This window comes from Geotrypetes seraphini, chromosome 8, assembly GCF_902459505.1.
Source record: "Geotrypetes seraphini chromosome 8, aGeoSer1.1, whole genome shotgun sequence".
Classification (NCBI taxonomy): domain Eukaryota; kingdom Metazoa; phylum Chordata; class Amphibia; order Gymnophiona; family Dermophiidae; genus Geotrypetes; species Geotrypetes seraphini.
In genome coordinates, this window is record NC_047091.1 from 158,665,800 (window position 1) to 158,685,298 (window position 19,499).

A 19,499-nucleotide genomic window follows, 5' to 3' on the forward strand; every position below is an offset into this window, starting at 1 on the left:
ATGTGCTGAGACTGGAGTTGGTGCAAAGAATGGCCACCCGGATGGTCTCGGGACTCAAGGATCTACCATACGAAAAACGGCTTGACAAATTACAGCTATACTCGCTCGAGGAGCACAGAGAGAGGGGGGACATGATCGAGACGTTCAAGTATCTTACGGGCCGCATCGAGGCGGAGGAAGATATCTTCTTTTTCAAGGGTCCCACGACAACAAGAGGGCATCCGTTGAAAATCAGGGGCGGGAAACTACGAGGTGACACCAGGAAATTCTTTTTCACTGAAAGAGTGGTTGATCGCTGGAATAGTCTTCCACTACAGGTGATTGAGGCCAGCAGCGTGCCTGATTTTAAGGCCAAATGGGATCGGCACATGGGATCTATTCACAGGGCAAAGGTAGGGGAGGGACATTAAGGTGGGCAGACTAGATGGGCCGTGGGCCCTTATCTGCCGTCTATTTCTATGTTTCTATGTTTTCTTTATTGTCAACAAAAAAGTCCTATCTGCTTTCCAACCAGGTTTCCAGAAATTTCATAGCACTGAATCTGTCCTCCTTGATATCATCGACGACTGCTAGAAACACATGAACAAAGGAAACAATGTCCTTCTGGTGCTACTAGATAGTACAGCATCCAACATCATTGACCTCACCCAACTTGCTGACCTTGGCGTCCGAGATAAGGCGCTACTCTGATTTGCGTCCTTCCTAAGTGACAGATCCCAATTAATTCTACTCGATGCTACCCTATCAAAGCCAAAGCTGATCAAATACAGGGTACAACAAGCAGCACTACTATCCCCTCTGCTATTTAATCTCTATATTACGTCTGTCCTGGATACAGCCCAAAAACACCAAATCAAGATTCACTCCTTTGCCGATGACATCCAAATATACCTTACGCTAGGAGATAACTGTGTCTCCCAGATTGCAAAACTACAAAATTGTCTCTTAAATCAAAACCTGGTTCTCTTCAAACAAACTCCAACTAAACGCCACAAAAACTGAACTCCTTTGGATCCGCAAAGAACATTGCACCTACAAATGTCCCTCCTCTGGGAATCATCCGCCATAACCACCAAAGACCAAGTCTGCAGCCTAGGGATACGTCTCGACTTGAACTTATCATTTGCAAATGGTCTCATCATCGTTCTACTATCTATGACAACTACAGAAAATAAGAAACTATTTCTCTGAACCAGACTTTTTACAACTTCTCTATGCATTTGTCATTTCCCGCATGTACTACTGCAATGCATTATTCAACAGACTGATGGCAAAAAATATTAAGCATCTCCAATGTGTACAAAATGCAGGAATCGGACTACTGAAGAACCTTTGCATCCGTGATACAGTATCTCAAGCACTAGCGTTGGCCTACTGGCTACCCGTAGCCAAATATTGCATCTTCAAAGGCTTAGTACTTGAGTTCAAGTCCTTACATGAAGTGGCGCCAAACTCCTGCCTTATGTCCCAAACAGACCCCTCCACTCCCAGGAGGAAACGCATCTACAAATAGACTAGAAAGTGCCAGACTGAAGTACCAGAATCGGCTAACTCCTAACATCAAATCCCTTGATGGACTTTTGAGCTTTAAGAAAGCAATAAAAACGTACATCTTCACCTGACTCTTCAGGACAAGCTAGCATTCAAACCACTGTATCATTAATAGATGTTCAACTGATTCTCTCCCTATGCATGCTTCAGGCATCTCTTTGTGCATGTTTCAGGCTCCAAGAGTCTGTTAATACAGAACAATTGAACTATACGCACCTCACGGCACCCTATTGCCTTAGTCTTCTGTTCCCTGTTAATTGTTATGTGTCTTGTTTGCTGTTATGTATGTTACCATGTAACCCATTCTGGGCTCCTTAGAGAGGACAGGATATAAATTGAATTAAATAAATAAATGTGGCACAAGGTTAGGGAATCACTTGGAGTGTTCATTTTAATATTAAGAACATAAGAATAGCCTTACTGGGTCTATCAAGCCCAGCAGTCTGTTCTCATGGTGGCCAATCCAGGTCCCTAGTACCTGGCCAAAACACAAGTCTATTATTGAGAAAGACATGGGGGGGGGAAGATACTGCTTGCCATGGATCGGTAGCATGGAATGTACTCCATGTCTTTCTCAATAACAGACTTCTCCAGTAAATTATCCAAACATTTCTTAAAACCAGCTACGCTATCTGCTCTTACCACAACCTCTGGCAATGTGTTCTAGAACTTAACTATTCCCCAAGTAAAAAAATATTTCCTCCTATTGGTTTTAAAAGTATTTCCCTGTAACTTCGAGTGTCTCCTAGTCTTTGTCATTTTTGATGTAGTGAAAAATTAGTCCACTTGTACCCGTTCTATTCCACTCAGGATTTTGTAGACTTCAATCATATCGCCCCTCAGCCGTCTCTTTTCCAAGCCAAAGAGCCCTAACCTTTTTAGTCTTTCCTCATATGAGAGGAGGTCCATCCCCTTTATCATCTTGGTAATTCTTTGAACCTCTTCTAGTGCCGCTATATCTTTTTTGAGATAAGGAGACCAGAACTGAACACAATACTCTAGATGAAGTCATACCATGGAGTGATAAAGAGGCATTATAACATTCTTAGTCTTGTTAACCATCTCTGTTTGCTTTTTTGGCTGCTGCCGCACATTGGGCAGAAGGTTTCATCAGATTGTCTACAATGACACCCAGATCCTTTTCTTGGTCACTAACATTCGTTAACTGTACTCGTACTACATTTGAATGGCAGTGTCAGAAACTGCTAGGAAACTCAGAAAAGACCATGGTAAGCCATTTGATAATCTATTGCTAAAATACATGCACGCTAAACCATCTGGACCCAGTTTAGCAAGCACATTAAAGGCACATTTTAGTTGTGAGAATCTTCCCCTGTGTCACCAAATAACATCCTAGCTCAGATATAACTCCAGAAATGAAATGAGCAGAATTCACCAGCAGTAAGCCCCTGCTGAATTAACATCCGGAAACTAACATCAGGAGCTAACAGATAAGCACCAAGGAGGAGTTGTTTGGAAACAGAAAAGTACTGAACATTCCAGACTGCATGATACTCTTAAGGAGCATATTACTTGGAACTATTTTTCTCTTGTCTCCTCCTGCTGGTAAATGAACATAACCCATTGGACTGGACTAGTCTGGTATGGATGAAAAGGAAATGGTAAATAAGGTGTATTTAATATTTCTGTGATTAATCTCTCTGAATTTTGAGTGTGGTTGACTTTTTTTGCTAAATAAATACTTTTCTATTATGTTTAGTGTTAGAAGGCTACCAAATGCATAACATGACATAAAATTGCTTATAATTTGTCTTACCTTGTACATTGTAGACCAGTAGCATTCAGTATTGATGACATGGTGTTAGAAGCACATTTTGTGCTTGCTACTTTAGCTGATGTAGAGAGCAGAGCCTCCACTCAAAGAGCACAGCCAATTTCTCAGACTGCCACCAGGTAATTTGTATGTGGCAAGTACCAGTATTGCTTATTGTCTTACATAGTACAAGATATTTTTGCATGGCTACACATATGTAAGCACAAATTACAACACAAGTTGATGTGGTTAAGTGAACACTCAGACCCACAGCTGAGGTCCGGTGAAACAAGTTCACGGAGCAGCTATTAAGGAGACCATCATTGTTGTTCACAGTCTCCTCCACCAAACAAAGACTAAATAACAGCACATAAACTTGAAGAAAATAAAATAATAAATTTGACAGCAACTTAACTTTGAATGGTGTGGATGATACACATAACTGCTCCGGGCTCCTCCGTTTATTCACAATACCGACCCCCCAACCTAGGTTTCACCCGCTGGCTTCTTCAGGAGGGGTACTACAATTACAAGATGACTCAAATCAACACTACACCACACAGCTTGCTAACTTAATAAACAATACATTTTGAAATACTCAATATAAACACTCTCTCTGCAACTTACCGGCACAAACACTCCATACTGCTCACACACGCACTGCTGACAAGAGGAACTTCCCAGCAGGCCACGCTTTAAATACACTCCCCTTACTACCTATTACATCATCACTCATTACATCATGAGTGAAAGATTAAAGTTGAAACCATTCAATATCATTGTTTAATCCTGCTGGGGCCAAGGTATGCCATTGAAATATAAACTTCTGCTCTAAATAAAGAAGATGTTGAGTAATGTTTCCAGATTTTTTATGAGCACACATAAGGACAGTGTATTGTAATTCCTCAATGGAGTGCTGTTGTTAAATCCAATGACTGACTAAGGGGGCAGTAACACGTTTGCATCTTATATTGCTCAAATGTTCGGCAATGCGAATTTTGATAGCACGCCGAGTGTGTCCTATATAATATAGCCTACAAGGGCAAATAATGCAATATATTACTGCAGATGACAAACAATTAGTACCTGTTCTTAAATAAAATTTCTTGCCCCCTGTTTGAGGAATTATCACTTGGTCAGTGTTGAGGACATGAGGGCAATACACACACTGATGACAACATACGTGAGGACCCTCTCTATTCTGTTGGACAGGGTCACGGTGTTTCAAAATCTGACCTAAATTCCGGCCCCTAGTGTGAGCAAATAAAGGGATGTCATTCAAGCTCTCATGTACCTGCAGCACTGGCCAGTGTTTCAAAATAATTTTTCTAATTTGTTGACTTCGATTGGAATAAGGCAATACACATACCACGGCCCCACTGTTCTCCCTTTGTTGGGGATGAAATAGCCACTCCCGCTGGCAGTTACGGGCTCTCTTCCATGCCCGTTTGATTACCCAGGGAGGGTAACCTCTCTCCAAAAACTTTGTGTATAAAAGCGTGGCCTGCTGTTGAAAGTCCCACTCGTCAGAACAGATCCTCCGCAACCTTAAGAATTGTCCCACCGGGATGCTGTCCCGGAGGGGTTTTGGATGATGACTATGATAGTGTAGGAGAGTGTTTCGATCGGAAGGTTTCCTATACAGAGTAGTATCATAACATACTTGAGAATTGATCTGAGATTTTACTACTTGGATATCCAAAAAGGATACCCTGTCACTACTTACTTCATGAGTAAGAGTTATATTGGGATCTGCCTGATTCAACTCTTTTAGGAATTCCTCCAATTCGTCACACTCCCCATTCCACAAGAAGAAGACATCGTCTATATACCTTCTCCATAGACCAACTTTACTAAACCATCTGGAGGTATAGACATATTTGTCTTCATATTCAGACATGTATAGGCAGGCGACGGACGGGGCCACCGTAGCCCCCATGGCCACCCCCTTGGTCTGAAAGAAGAACCTATTTGTGAATTGGAAATAGTTTTGACACACCACAAATTCAGCTAAAGTTCCTACTAGCTCCTTCTTTTGAATTGAAATATTAGATTTACTAACTACCTGCTTGATAATTGTCAGGGCCGCCGATTGTGGCATGTTGGTATACAGGGCGGAAATATCTGCAGTTACTAACAGTTTACAATCTTGACCCTCACAACTCTGCAAACATTGCAGGAAGTGAGAAGAGTCCCGTATGTAGGACTGAACAGTGCCAACATGTTTATAGATAAAGCTATCTATAAACCTTGACAGAGGTTCCAGCACTGAACCAATACCAGCCACAATCGGACGGCCCGGAGGGCACGTAGAGGACTTATGGATTTTGGGGATAAAGTATATATATGGAATTTCCATATATATACTTTATCCCCAAGTAAGTTGCAGAGAGAGTGTTTATATTGAGTATTTCAAAATGTATTGTTTATTAAGTTAGCAAGCTGTGTGGTGTAGTGTTGATTTGAGTCATCTTGTAATTGTAGTACCCCTCCTGAAGAAGCCAGCGGGTGAAACCTAGGTTGGGGGGGTCGGTATTGTGAATAAACAGAGGAGCCCGGAGCAGTTATGTGTATCATCCACACCATTCAAAGTTAAGTTGCTGTCAAATTTATTATTTTATTTTCTTCAAGTTTATGTGCTGTTATTTAGTCTTTGTTTGGTGGAGGAGACTGTGAACAACAATGATGGTCTCCTTAATAGCTGCTCCGTGAACTTGTTTCACCGGACCTCAGCTGTGGGTCTGAGTGTTCACTTAACCACATCAACTTGTGTTGTAATTTGTGCTTGAAGTAAAACAAAGGTGATTAGTACAACAGTGATTTATAAGTATCACTTTGGATAAAAATATTCCCTTGCTGTTTTTTGTTTACACATATGTAAGGACAGCTTTTTCAGATATGCGTACAATGAAGTCAAGAACCTGCATGTGCACATCTGGCAGGCTTTCCCTAATTAGCACACAAATTCTGTGTTCTTTGCATTTAAATTCACTGTGGAACATTTTCTTTTTAATATTGCAGTACAAGCCACACGCTCAGTCATCTGTGCATAGCTCTAGGACATGGCTTTCTGCATTGACCCCTTATTCAGTAGAGGAGGTACCTGTGGTATAAGAGGTGCTTCCTTGGGGGTCAGCAGAATTTGGAGCACTTATAAATATGATTTTCGTATGTAGATTAGTGGTAAGCCTAGAGTAGGCTTCCAAAATGGCTGGAGTAAAGTTATCAATTCAAAAAACAATATCACACTCTCAATATATTATATATTCTTTTACTGCTTGCTTCAATTCATCTATAAACCTCATAGTTATTCATTAATCATTTTGATATAACATCTTGACATATAGTGCACATGTGACCTCAGCGCCTACACTTGGATTTCGTATTTCATATAAAACCCAAGCTATACCATAGCCAGCCTTCTCATCGGTCACTCTTCTATTTTAATTATCTGATTGTTTTAAATAATTTATGGTATAAAAACCTTAATAACTTATCTCAAAGTTGATACATTCAACATAAATTATTTAAGGTTTTTATACCATAAATTATTTAAAACAATCAGATAATTAAAATGAAAGAGATAATAGAAGAAGAGTGACCGATGAGGAGGCTGCCTACGGTATAGCTTGGGTTTTTACATGAAATATGAAATCCAAGTCTAGCCGCTAAGGTCAAGATGTTATAGCAAAGTGATTAATGAATAACTGAGATTTATAGAAGAATTGAAGCAAGCAATAAAAGAATATATAATATATTGAGAGTGTGATATTGGTTTTTGAATTGATTGATTAGCAATTACACTCAGAATATTTATTACTTCAAGGCCATAAATATAGTGACTTGGCGTAAAGTTATAGCTTGTAGTGCAGATAATCCAAATTTTGCTCCAGTGGAAAAATATCCAGATTTAAGTATAAAAACACTGGGACAGTATTTCTCTGTCTTGTAAGTCTTCACATCTCAGTACATTTTTCTTATTCTGCTGTGGAACATACCATTCAAAATAAATTAAGTTTCATTTATCTACATAGTATATTTTCAGCAAATGGGTTTTTCAGATAGTTCATGATTTACCTAAATTTGTAATTGCAAAATTCTTGCACCAACCCTATCCATTTTATATAATTAAGATCTGGGGTCATAGTAGCTATTTTATTTTAAGAGTCAAAGTCCTTTAGGACCCCTTTTATGCGATAAAAGCTCCAGCACTCATAGAATTCATATGAGCGTCAGCGCTTTTACCGCAACTCATGAGAAAAAAAACATTAACAGCTTGAAAAAAGGGGGCCTTAGGTTAATATAGGAAAGAGTTTTAATTAAGCTCTAAAATATTTAAAATACCTATTTGGTATAAAAATGGTTTTGCAACACTGGATGAAAAAAAATCAAATAAAAAAACAATGAACTAGTGCAGAATGATCTCTTATTACCAAACAGCTGTACTCAAAGGCGATTAACCATTTTGCTAACTAAAATCCAGATTGGGCTTGAAAACCTCATTCCATGCTACTGAAGACTTTAATGACCTAAAAAAGAATACTAAAACAGCAGTGTCATTAAGAACAACGTGTGAAAATGGAAAACAATGTGAAAATCCAATATTCATAAGAGACTTTAGCAGACCATTACTAAAAAAACATGAAAACACCAGAGTCTCAGAGGAAAAGACATTGATCCCAAAAGAAGTCACTAACAGCACAGAGAAAATGGTGGAATGTTCTCCTAAATATGACAAGGTAGGAAGAGAATGATTTAGTCATTTCCTAGTATATGAGCAAGTATACTACCATACTTCATAAACTTGCCCTTGGGGTCCCTCAGCGATTCAGGTTTTTAAGATATTCAATGAAGGTGCATGAGATATTTGCATGCAAATATTACCATATTTCCTTAATTCTAAGATGCACCCCCATTTTGTAAAACTGAAAAATATACATCTCTCTACTGCCTCCCTCCCACCTTGTTAATACCAGTTATTTTACTGTTGGTGGAGAGGATGCCCCTCGTGCCAGAAGTCAGCCACCCCTACACCAGAATTCCTTGGTCACTCAGCTCATGTACAAATTTAGCATGTGCAAGGAGTACCGTCAGGGTCAGCGGGCTGGAAAAGAGGCCACCAACTTTTATTGCTGAGCCAGCACTGGAACTTAACCACTAGAAGATCGCATACCCTAGGGTAGGCACAGTGAGACCACAGAGGCATTGGGGGGGGGGGGGGGGAGGAACGAGATAGGGGCTCAGAGTCATGCGGGTGAGCACATGTCAGCCAGAAACACACATGGCAGATAGATGGCGACAGAGCATGAGTCCAGATGCAGAAAGTATACCATGCAGTTCTGTTCCCCACCAGCTCTTCAACAGTATGATACTAGTACTGAAAGGTGCCCAAGTCCGCAGATCCCCAAAGCCCCCAATGACTAAGTAGATGTTGTAGTGGAGAGAATAAGAAATTAGGCCACATGATTTAAAATTATGGACCTCGATTTTAAGACCCCATTGAATGTAAACTGCACCTACTTTCCATAGATGTTAAAATTGGCAAAAAAATGCATCTCAAGGAAATACAATATATCTAGTGCATATTCTATAGATATCTTGGAAACCTGAGTGACTGAGGATCTTCAGGATATGTATGGGAGTCACTGCCCTAGTAGAAGTGGTCTTTATGTATGCTAATGACATGCTAGGCTACATTGGGGCAAGTTCCTTGTGGCATGTTCTTGCACCTAGCCAAAACACAAATTGAATTGAAAAAGCTAAATTTCTTCATTGGTTGGCTAATATCTTTATATATTCTGCCCCCCCCCCCCCCCCCCGCAATGTGTGCGGTGCATTGTGTTTATTGTAGTCCAGCATGTAATTGCATGAAGTCCTGCTTAAATGTGAAATCTTTACTTCAAGTGGTCATTCCCTCACGTGACAACCTTCTGAACCAGCAGAACCTCAATCACACTGTTGTTCACTTACTGTCTTTACAATCTATGTTCCGATTGTCAACCCCTGCCTGGACCCTGTTTCCAGTCACTGAAGTTCTGGCAGATGCATGTGACCCTTACTCTCCAATCAAGTGCTGCCTTCAGTGACCTTGAGTGATTTTCATTGTGACCTAATATCAGGCACTGTCCTGAGTGGTCCCTTTCCTTGCTTTCTAGCCTTGTGGGTGTTCTCCTACACTCCCTTCTCTGCAAGTTAGGTGCTTCATCTTGGCCCACTGCCTTCTTTCTCCTTTTGAGAATGCAGAATCCCTTTTTACCCTACTCCTTAAAAGCACTCCCTATTTACAAGCACCATTTTCTACAATAATGTAACTCAATCTACAGACTTTCCATATCCATCTTTTTACAATAAGAATCAATTCATTTGCAACACTGAACATCCAGTACAAAGAATCTTGAAGCGCAGGCTTCAGTTTCAATTTCTCTGTACTGTATTTTTCTACTTATACTGCAATAAAAGTTGAAATTCATAAAAAACTTTAATTATATGAAATGTGTAGTTTAGAGAAGTTCTTTGGCATAGGGGGTTAAGTTTTTCTACATGATAATTTATGTAGGTAATGAGCAGTTCTGTGTATTTTTAGGGTAAAACACATACCCTAGTTAATGGAAATATTCAAATATCTGTGGTAGCAAAACACTGCTCATCCATAGAAAGAGGTGCTGCTCACGTTCAAACTGGCTGTTTCTGGCCTTGTAAAGCATTCACATGCAGTCTAAGCAAACAATACTATCAAGCTCTCCAACATCCACAAACACACTGTTTTAAAACTTAAGTTTGTTATGAGATGTTGAGTATTTCTGAAAACATTTATGATGTAAAATCTTCAGCAGTAAGAAAACATTTGCTAATACACTGTATTTAAAAAAATATTTTCAATTTCCCCCATCCATTCTTGGGGAATGAAAAAATATACAGCTATGGCTTAGCTGGTAAATTTAGAATAAATCTTAAATTTCACCTCATGTGTGCTCTAATATTTCTTTTATCCCTATGGCAAGGGAGATAAGCAGGGGAGAAAAAGCAGTTGGGAATGAGTATTGGGAACCAAACAAGCTGGAGATTTGGAAATAAGTCTGGGTATCTTGTCCAACCGAGTACAGGTTTTAAAAACTGCTTACACAGGGTTGACGTCCAAGTGAGAAATAGCCTAAGGTGCAGTTTGCTATACAGAATTTAAGTGTGACTTAAACCGAAGCTATTAATGCATTTTCCCTTTTTATTTCTCTTTTATAGTTTTGCTCCTTCTTCTTTGGAGCATTTTCAGCCAGTGAACAAGACAATTTCAATCAGACATTGTGTAGTTTGGCAACAGCAAGTGACAATGAAGAGGAATATTTCAATAATGAGCAACTCTCCCAAACCTTCTGAGTCCGGCCAAGGAATGGAAGGCATTTCCTGGATTCTACTTACCACATGACCATATATATTCATAAATGACTTAGTAGTGCATAGCTTTGCCAGGCTTTAAAAAGAAAGGCTTAGGCTTTTCTTAATCATATGTATATTAAACAGTAGTACCACCACTGATTAATTATTGAGCAGATTTATATAACTAGCATATTTTCCTAAAGTTATACAGTTGGCAGGTCTCCAAATATGCACCTCATGATGGTTAGCTAATGAAACTATATGCTCAGTTTTAAGTCAAATAAATTCTGTAATCTAAAAGGGTTTATTTGTACAAAATATCACAGATGTTCCTCATCTACTAGTCTAGGGGAAACACAGCTGTTTACTCCTCTCCAGTGTTCCAGGTAAGTCACTGTTTTTGTGTTCAAAGGACTCACCAAGTCAATGCATAACTTCCCTAGCCAAAGATGTAATAGATCATGTGTGTTTACAACACAAGAGCATTGTGTGATATCACAGACCACATTGGCTCATATGAAAAATTATTATGCTTTAAGAGACTTATTAAAAAAAAAAAGTTAACACTTTTAGATTAGATTTCTTAAAAAGGCATTTTACTTCAAATACTATATTTATTAAATATTTTTACAATTTAAATGTATTTACAGAACTATTCCTGCATAAAGTTACACATCACACATCAAATTCAGGTAATTACCTCTTACGTGAGCAATGATAGTCTCTTAACAAAAACACAAAATCTTTTTACACAGACTAAAAGACTTGCTTCATTCTTTCAGCTATTTTGTTATTTTTGTTGTGAAATGCTTCATGCAGCCAGCTTCCATAATCTGATTTTCAGATTAGAAGCTACATATTTACCAAACACAGACATTACTGCAGCAGAATCTCTACTCTGCAAAATTAAAATAGGTAGTGAGCTGGAGACTGGGCTTGATGGACCATTGATCTGACCCAGTAAGGCTATTCTTAAACTCCATGTAAGAGTCTGACTGGGATCCCTTTTTAAACAGACCCAGCAGAGCCTAAGACATTTTTACAATAAGTGGTAATAAATCAGAGAAAATGCTAGACATCAAACTGCAGCATTTCTTAATGCTTTCTTGATAGGAGCCTTTTTGAAGTGGCACTCAACAGGTGACTTTGCCTATGTCTTAGAGGAGAAGCTATTGTCTGTTTGCCAGCATTTTATCTTATCCACAAAATACTAGCTTATGCAAATAATAGTTTAGCTTTGACAAGTCTGCTTTTAAACAAACTGAACAAAATTTTAATTTGATAGAATCCCACAAGCTTCCTACTCTGCAGTAAGCAGAGTATCCTGCCACTTTAGGTCATCTTTTTCCACATGTCTATACATTCCTTTTTAAAACATCTCTTTATGGAAATCATCATTCCATACATCTTCATGTTAATTCAGTAGTACTTCATGGAGCATTATGCTGCACATCAGAAAAGAGTTAACCATAAAACTAAACTATGAAAGGAACTATAAGGTGTGTTCCTTTTCCATCAGAAAATGAATAGCTTAGCCCTCTTTTCTCACAGATCAGCACCTAACACACCAGCAGGTTGTGGGCTGCTCCAAATAAAATGATATAACTTAACATGATGTTTGTATGCTACTAAATGATCATAAGTTTTATCCTTGCAAATTATTCCCTACTCTAGCTGCAGAAAGTGCACCATCTCTGAAGGCTGGGATCCAATAAGTTAATGTATTTGTTATCACATTTCTAGTATTATGAAAATGAGCTAACATTAGATCCCATGACCTAATTCTTAGGTAACATTACTGCCATGATAAGCTTATAAAACCCGATTGGTTCCAACTTGCTTTTGTTACCACTTTGTTGTGCGCAGACAGCTTTAATAAGGTTACTGGAAGAAATCAGGCTGGCATATTCAGAATGCACATCTTAAAACCACTAAATAAATGAACACTCAGGCATGTAATGAAAAAATACTAATTCTTTATAATACAGTATTGCTTTACAAATATAGATGGAAAAGCATTTATTACTGGTCTTTGGTGTGTCTGGTGAGGGACAGAGTTTGCTACTTCCAAATTTGATCTTATGTGACGCAAGGCAAAATGGCTTAAAACACTGTTTACTTTTGTGCAACTGCATTACTACAAAAGGTTCAAAAATCAGACCTATCAGGTGACAGCTGTTATGCCACTAATCTTTGAAGCTCATGATATCAATTGCAGACCCTGAATCACTAGAGACTGGATATTTTTGAATATGGCCACTTTTTTCAGGAAAAAGGAGCTGACTGGTCCACAAAGAGTGTTCCCAAACGAGCAGTAATAGTGGGTATGTTGTGAAAAATGACCATATCAAGGGATTAATTTATAGAGTTGGGGGAGGGAGTTCTATATTCTACTTCTAAGGGTGTTCTTTTCATGTTACCACAATACAAGGATTTTTTTGAATACCTTTCATTTAAAACCAAAACCTATTGAAGCGCACTATCAGCCTGTCTCTGATGGGGTAATGTTTAGCCAAGTTCTTAAGTAGATTGATGCTATTTGGCCTCAGACACTAACATTATTATAAAGGAGGGAGAAAATTTAAAAATATTTTTCTTGGATATGAAAAAACTAAGACAGTAACATCTTGCAATATCAATATACTGCACAAATAAAACTAGACAAAAGCAATGTATCCTCCACATAAAAAAAAAAAAAAAAAATGGAATCTGGACTTGGGATTCGTCAGGTGCCCTGGAACACTGCCCATTGCCACCTACTGTTTTCACCCAGCAGCAGCTTCAGCAACATTAGCCGTTGCCCTTGAAGCAAAGGATTGTGCTGCAAAAGTGCTCTTCAATGAATACACTAGTGCAGGGGTGGGCAACTTCAGTCCGAGGGCCGGAATCTAGTCAGGTTTTCAGGATTTCTCCAATAAATATGCATGATTTGCATATTAATTGGGGGAAATCCTGAAAACCAGACTGGATTCCGGCCCTCGAGGACCGGAGTTGCCCACCCCTGCACTAGTGTATACAGGGAATAAGAGAGAAATCAGAACATGTGGACAAACTACAAACCTCTGCAGTCAGATTTTGGACCCCCTTACTTCCTCAGCTTTGTTCTCACTAGATTCTTCCCTGTGCTGGTACTTTCATGGGAGAGGTAGATGCTAAGGGTTGAGAAAGCTGCAAATTGGATTTGAAGCTGGGTAAACATTTTTTAAATAAGGAAAACTTATGAAAGCAAACAAATTCTCTGCCACTTGCCTACCACCACTTACCCACATTTTATCATAGCATTGATTTGTACTGCTAAGATGCTCTTTTAGAAGTTTCACAATTTTGCTTGCTGAGGTTCTTTAAGGCATTCTGACATGTCATTTATGGTGATTTCAAATGTATACCAAATATTATGCCAGTTTAGGAATAGTACATAAATTGTCTCACAAATGAATACTTAACACACTATAAATGAATTGCCTGTTACAAGCATGATGCACAGATATAGTAAAGTGACATGTACATAGTACATGTTAAACAATTTTAAATAAAAGTTTAGACATACAGTTACGCAAATATACAGTACAACTTCACAAACATTAAAAAAAAATTATACAAGTTGAGGTAACATGACAAAACAATTATTAAACAGTGAAACCAGGCAGTACATCCCTTTTTAAAAACTACACATTTCCTGTACCTAACCTGTAAGAAAGACCTGAATTTGGAAAAACAAGCTTCTTATGACTGCTGCCATGGTTTCACTGTATACATATCTAACATCAGATGTTACCCACTGTTTTGTACATATGTGTGTGTGTATGTGTGTGTGTGTAACATGGCTTTAGTTTAGGCTTCTATAGCTATATAATGTTTCTAGCAACAAACAGTTAATGAGGGGAACACCAACCCAAGAATGGAACCTTACAGCAGTTATCTTGTATGTTAGCCTCCAAGAGAAAAGCTAACTGGAAAATTTTAGAAATATGGAAGCTACAATCTCATGGAAACGGTATATTTCATACTGACTTAAGTAAATGTAAACAGAGTTGATTTTCAAAATCTCCAAATGTCAATTATAAATAATGCAAATATTAGAAATGGGGTAAATTTATTAGACTTGCACCTACTGTTTGTTATAGCACAAATGGGATGGGTTGGGATCTTTCCCTCCTCTTCAAAGAATGAAGTGAATTAGGGAAAGTACCCTGAATTGTTATGTACAATGCAAAAGAAAAAAAAAATGGCAATACTTCTACTGTGCTTACCAAAAAGGTGATATTTCTACATAGCTACATATTTTCTAAGTGCAAATATTTCATAAAATTTGGATGAGAAAAGACTGATTTTAATTTTCTACATTCAGTTCAGCTTTTTACTGTAAAGTTCACTGTTATTCATTTCAAATTCAGAACCTGTCTTTAAGTAGCAACCATAAGGCTGAGGTTTGCCCCATCTTGGGATAATAAAACCATGAAGAAAAAGCTTCAAGTCTCATTTTCTTCAGTTCTTGATAGCTGGCAGATACTGCACAATTAAATTTATATTAGTGTTTCTTAGAAGGACCTGAACTGTTTAAAAAGGAGGAGGGGCAAAGAAGCTAAACAAGTAACTGGCCACTGAAATTAGTTACAAAGAAAATAGATGGTCCTGCCAGCAGGAAACTGTGGATGTGAAGGCAGAAGTTTGGGATAATGAGCAAAAGTGTCAAAAGTCCACATTTAACTTAGTCTGTATATTCAGCTACTATAGAAAGAAGAACAGTGATGTCATCTGGTTTTCCTCCTGAAAGAAATAAAAATAAAAAACACCCCCAATGAGACCATCAGTTGGTTGCTATATTTATACAAAAAAGCAGCATTAGTAACATGCAAAAAGCATGCAGAGCCCAGCTCATGAGATTGGCTGTTAACTGCCAACTAAGCCATACATTTCAGTCCTAGGTACCATCATACATAGCAAAAAAAACAAACAAATCCCAACCCCCCACCCCACCCAAAAAAAACCCCCAAAAAAACTACACAGCTCAGTCACTTGGACAAGTGAGTCAGATCTGACAATGCCAGTGGGATAGATCTATTCTTCTAGAAATCAGAAAAAAAACTTTTGAAAAGGTCCTTTTGAGCACGTGCCAGCAGCTTGCATCTTTGAGCCAGTCTGTTCTATTTGCATCTCCCAGATGGATGATCTCTCCCTGCTCTTTTCTTCATTTTTCCTTTCTCCAAGTTCAAGGAATATGAAGGTCTGCTCTAAGGAATTTTGTCCCCAGGAGAGGCATCTGAGACTCTGATACTGCCATGTAGATACAGGCAGTATCAGAGTCTCTCAGTATCAGTATCTCTCACCTTCCAAGCAAAGAAGGAACCTCACTATGGAGAGACAGAGAGAGATAGAGAGAGAGACGAGAGAGATAGAGAGAGAGACAAGAGAGAGACAAGAAACAGAGAGAGAGACAGACAGACAGAGAGAGACAGACAGACAGACAGAGAGAGAGAGACTCAACCAGAATGGGAGGGAGGAGAGAAAGGGCGAGAGAGACCCACAACATGAAGGGAGGAGAGAGACCCAATCACAAAGGGAGTGAGGAGACAGAAATGCCCAACCACGAAGGGAGGGATAGGAGAGAGAGAGAGGATCACAGGAAGATTTGCTGGGAGAAAGAGATGCAGGCAGGGGAAATAGGGTGATGTTTTTTCCATCTCTATTTCCAGAATCTAGCCCTCTCAAACAAGGGAAATAGTGACAGGTAGTAAGGAGAAAAATGGTGAGCACAGAGTAGTGGGCAGAGGGAAGGGAGATGATGGTGCTCACAAATTGCAGGGAAGAGATTTGAAAAGGAGGAAGAAAAGTTGATCATGAAAGAAGGATATAGGACAGAAAGTGTGAATTGACAGAGCACAGGAAAGCAGAACCAGAGATGCAGAATGAGATGATTAGAAAGATAAAAACACCAGACAACAAAAGGTAAGATAAATGATTTTATTTTTAGTTTAGTAAAGGGGGGGGGGAGGTAATGGGATTTGAAATACTGCTCTTCTATGGGACAACTAAATTGAAATGTGTCAGTTCTGAGAATTTGTCTGCTATGTATTTTAATTTCAGGTCCTTCCAATTCAAATACCTAGTAGGATTTTAAAACAATTACAGAGGGTTTTCTCTAATTTTATCTGGGAGGGGAAGCCACCAAGAATTTCTTTAGAGCAACTTAGGCCAGTGTTTCTCAACTTCAAGCCAAGTACCCCCTTAATCTAATAAATATCAAATGAGTACTCCCACTCAAGCTCCTCCCCAGACCTGCCCAGGCTCCACCCCCATAAAAGTACTAATTGTAATGCAATTTCTTCTATCCATTTTTTTCATATAACACAATATAATCTTAATAATACATAATGGTAAGTTGGTACATATAATACAAGGGCTGGGCACTGCTAAGACCCCCTGGTAATTTTCCCAGCGTAATATTGAACGCTGGGAAAATTACCAGGGGGTCTTAGCAGTGACCAGCCCTTGTATTATGTGTTGATTTCTACTTTCCCATCTTTAGAGACTTTTTCAACTATATAGTTTGCACTAATTCTCTAATGTAGCCACAAAATAAAAAGAACCACAAAGCAGAGAAAATGTTAATCATCATTTATATCTGGGGTTTTTTTTTCAAAGATGTCAAGGCAGATGACTTTAAAATATGCAATGTTACCTCAGTAACAACTATAGAAAAAGAGACAAGTATAGTGCAAAATATAGACAGCAGAGAAAAACTGATGGACAAACACTCACTAAAAACAGTGGTAGTCCAGCCATCTAATGAGATCCTTCTAAAGCATTACATGGCTGTAAAGGGTCACTGTACCCCCCCCTTATATCCCTCTTCTAGAGAGTCACTCCCATGTGGATGACTTGTACTGCTTGTCCAAAGAGAAAGAGGGCAGCAGGCAGATATTCTCACATGTGGGTGAAGTCATCCATGAAGCCTGGCAAGAACAGTTCAAAAGTGTACCATCACTTTAAAAGTCTTGAGACTGCCCATACCATGCATGTTGACGACTTCCCGCCCAATGTCAACTTGTGGGACTTTTAGTTCAGTAACAAAGCTAAGAAGCCAACTAGGGGAAGAGGGAGGGTTATGAGAATATCTGCCTGCTGCCCTCAGATAACACCTGCTACAGGTAACTGCTTTATTTGTGATAAGCAAATAGCATATTCTCACATGTGGGACTCCGTCTGGAATGATTCTCCAAACAATAGTGGGATGTGAATGAATGGAGGACCATGTAACTGCTTTACAAATGTCCTAAATGAGCTACTGAAGTTACCATTGCTCTAACTTTGTGTGTTGTGACATGGCCTCCAAGTCTCAGCCTAGCAAAAGAAGATACAGTCCACTAGCCATGTGGAAATGGTTCGCTCAGTGGCAGGAATTCCAAGTCTGCTCAGATCAAAAGACAGAACAGTTGTGTGGAAGTTCTGTGAGGTTTGGTGTGATCCAAGTAATAAGCAAGAGCATGTTTACAATCCAATGTATGGAGTGCAGCTTCACCAGAGTGATAATGTTGTCTTCGAAAGACCAGGAGAATTATGGACATTTAGATGAAATTGAGATGACCTTCGAGAGGAACTTGGGACGAGTGTGAAGAACTATATAGCACAGTTACTTACCGTAACAGGTGTTATCCAGGGACAGCAGGCAGATATTCTCTATACGTGGGTGACATCATCAATGGAGCCCCCTAGAGGACGTTCTCGCAAGCAGACTTGCTTGAAGATCTTCGAACTTGCGAGTGTACCGCGCAAGCGCGAGTGCCCCTCCTGCCCGACTCAGGACATGCGTCTCCTCAGCGTGGCTTCAGTTCAGATAGCCAGCAAAGAAGCCAACCCGGGGAGGTGGGTGGGATGCAAGAATATCTGCCTGCTGACCCTGGATAACACCTGTTACGGTAAGTAACTGTGCTTTATCCCAGGACAAGCAGGCAGCATATTCTCTACACATGGGTGACTTCCAAGCTAACTACAAAGGGAAGGTGGGAGAGTTGGCAATTAACGAGAACAGGTGTTGCAAAACGAACTGGCCAAAATGGCCATCATGCCTGGAGAAAGCATCCAGACAGTAGTGAGAGGTGAAAGTATGAACCGAGGACCAAATGGCAGCCTTGCAGATTTCCTCAAGAGGAGTTGATCGGAGAAAAGCAACAGACGCCGCCATCGCTCTGGCCATCGCTCTGACCTAGTGTCCCATGACTCGACCCGACAGCGGCCAACCAGTTAGAAATGGTCCGCTTAGAAACAGGACACCCCAACCGATTGGGATCGAAAGAGAGGAAAAACTGAGTAGTCCGATGAGGAGCAGTGCGCTCCAAGTAAAAAGCCAGCGCACACTTACAGTCAAGAGTATGCAAAGCCACCTCTTCAGGGTGAGAATGGGGCTTTGGAAAAAATACCGGAAGAACTACGGACTGGTTGATGTGAAAATCCGAAACAACTTTGGGCAAGAACTTAGGATGTGTACGGAGAACCACCTTATCATGATGAAAAACAGTGAAAGGCGGGTCCGCTACTAAAGCTTGGAGCTCACAGACCCTATGCGCAAAAGTGAGAGCAATAAGAAACACAACTTTCCAAGTGAGAAACTTAAAGTGAACCCGAGCAAGCGGCTCAAACGGAGGCTTCATCAAAAGAGAAAGAACCATGTTAAGGTTCCAACCACCGGAGGAGGTTTAAGAGGGGGATGAACATGGAACAGACCCTTCATGAACTGGGAAACGACAGGATGAATAGAAAGAGGTTTCCCGTCGATCAGCTGATGAAAAGCAGCAATGGCACTGAG

General features: G+C 39.6%; 2 protein-coding genes across 2 annotated transcripts in view; one reads left to right on the forward strand and one right to left on the reverse strand.

Moving 5' to 3' along the window:
- The window catches only part of RAD9B (RAD9 checkpoint clamp component B), a 65,164-nt gene extending 53,748 nt beyond the window's left edge, over positions 1 to 11,416 (forward strand). The window contains exons 9-10 of the mRNA XM_033954369.1: positions 7,809 to 8,064; positions 10,562 to 11,416. Coding sequence (XP_033810260.1) covers positions 7,809 to 8,064; positions 10,562 to 10,696 — 391 coding nt within the window. The 3' untranslated portion in view covers positions 10,697 to 11,416. The remainder of the gene's footprint in view (positions 1 to 7,808; positions 8,065 to 10,561) is intronic.
- A 1,237-nt stretch (positions 11,417 to 12,653) lies between these two features.
- PPTC7 (protein phosphatase targeting COQ7) overlaps positions 12,654 to 19,499 on the reverse strand; it is an 83,498-nt gene continuing 76,652 nt past the window's right edge. Inside the window, exon 6 of the mRNA XM_033954370.1 lies at positions 12,654 to 15,463. Within this exon, the coding sequence (XP_033810261.1) occupies positions 15,405 to 15,463 (59 nt within the window). The 3' untranslated portion in view covers positions 12,654 to 15,404. The remainder of the gene's footprint in view (positions 15,464 to 19,499) is intronic.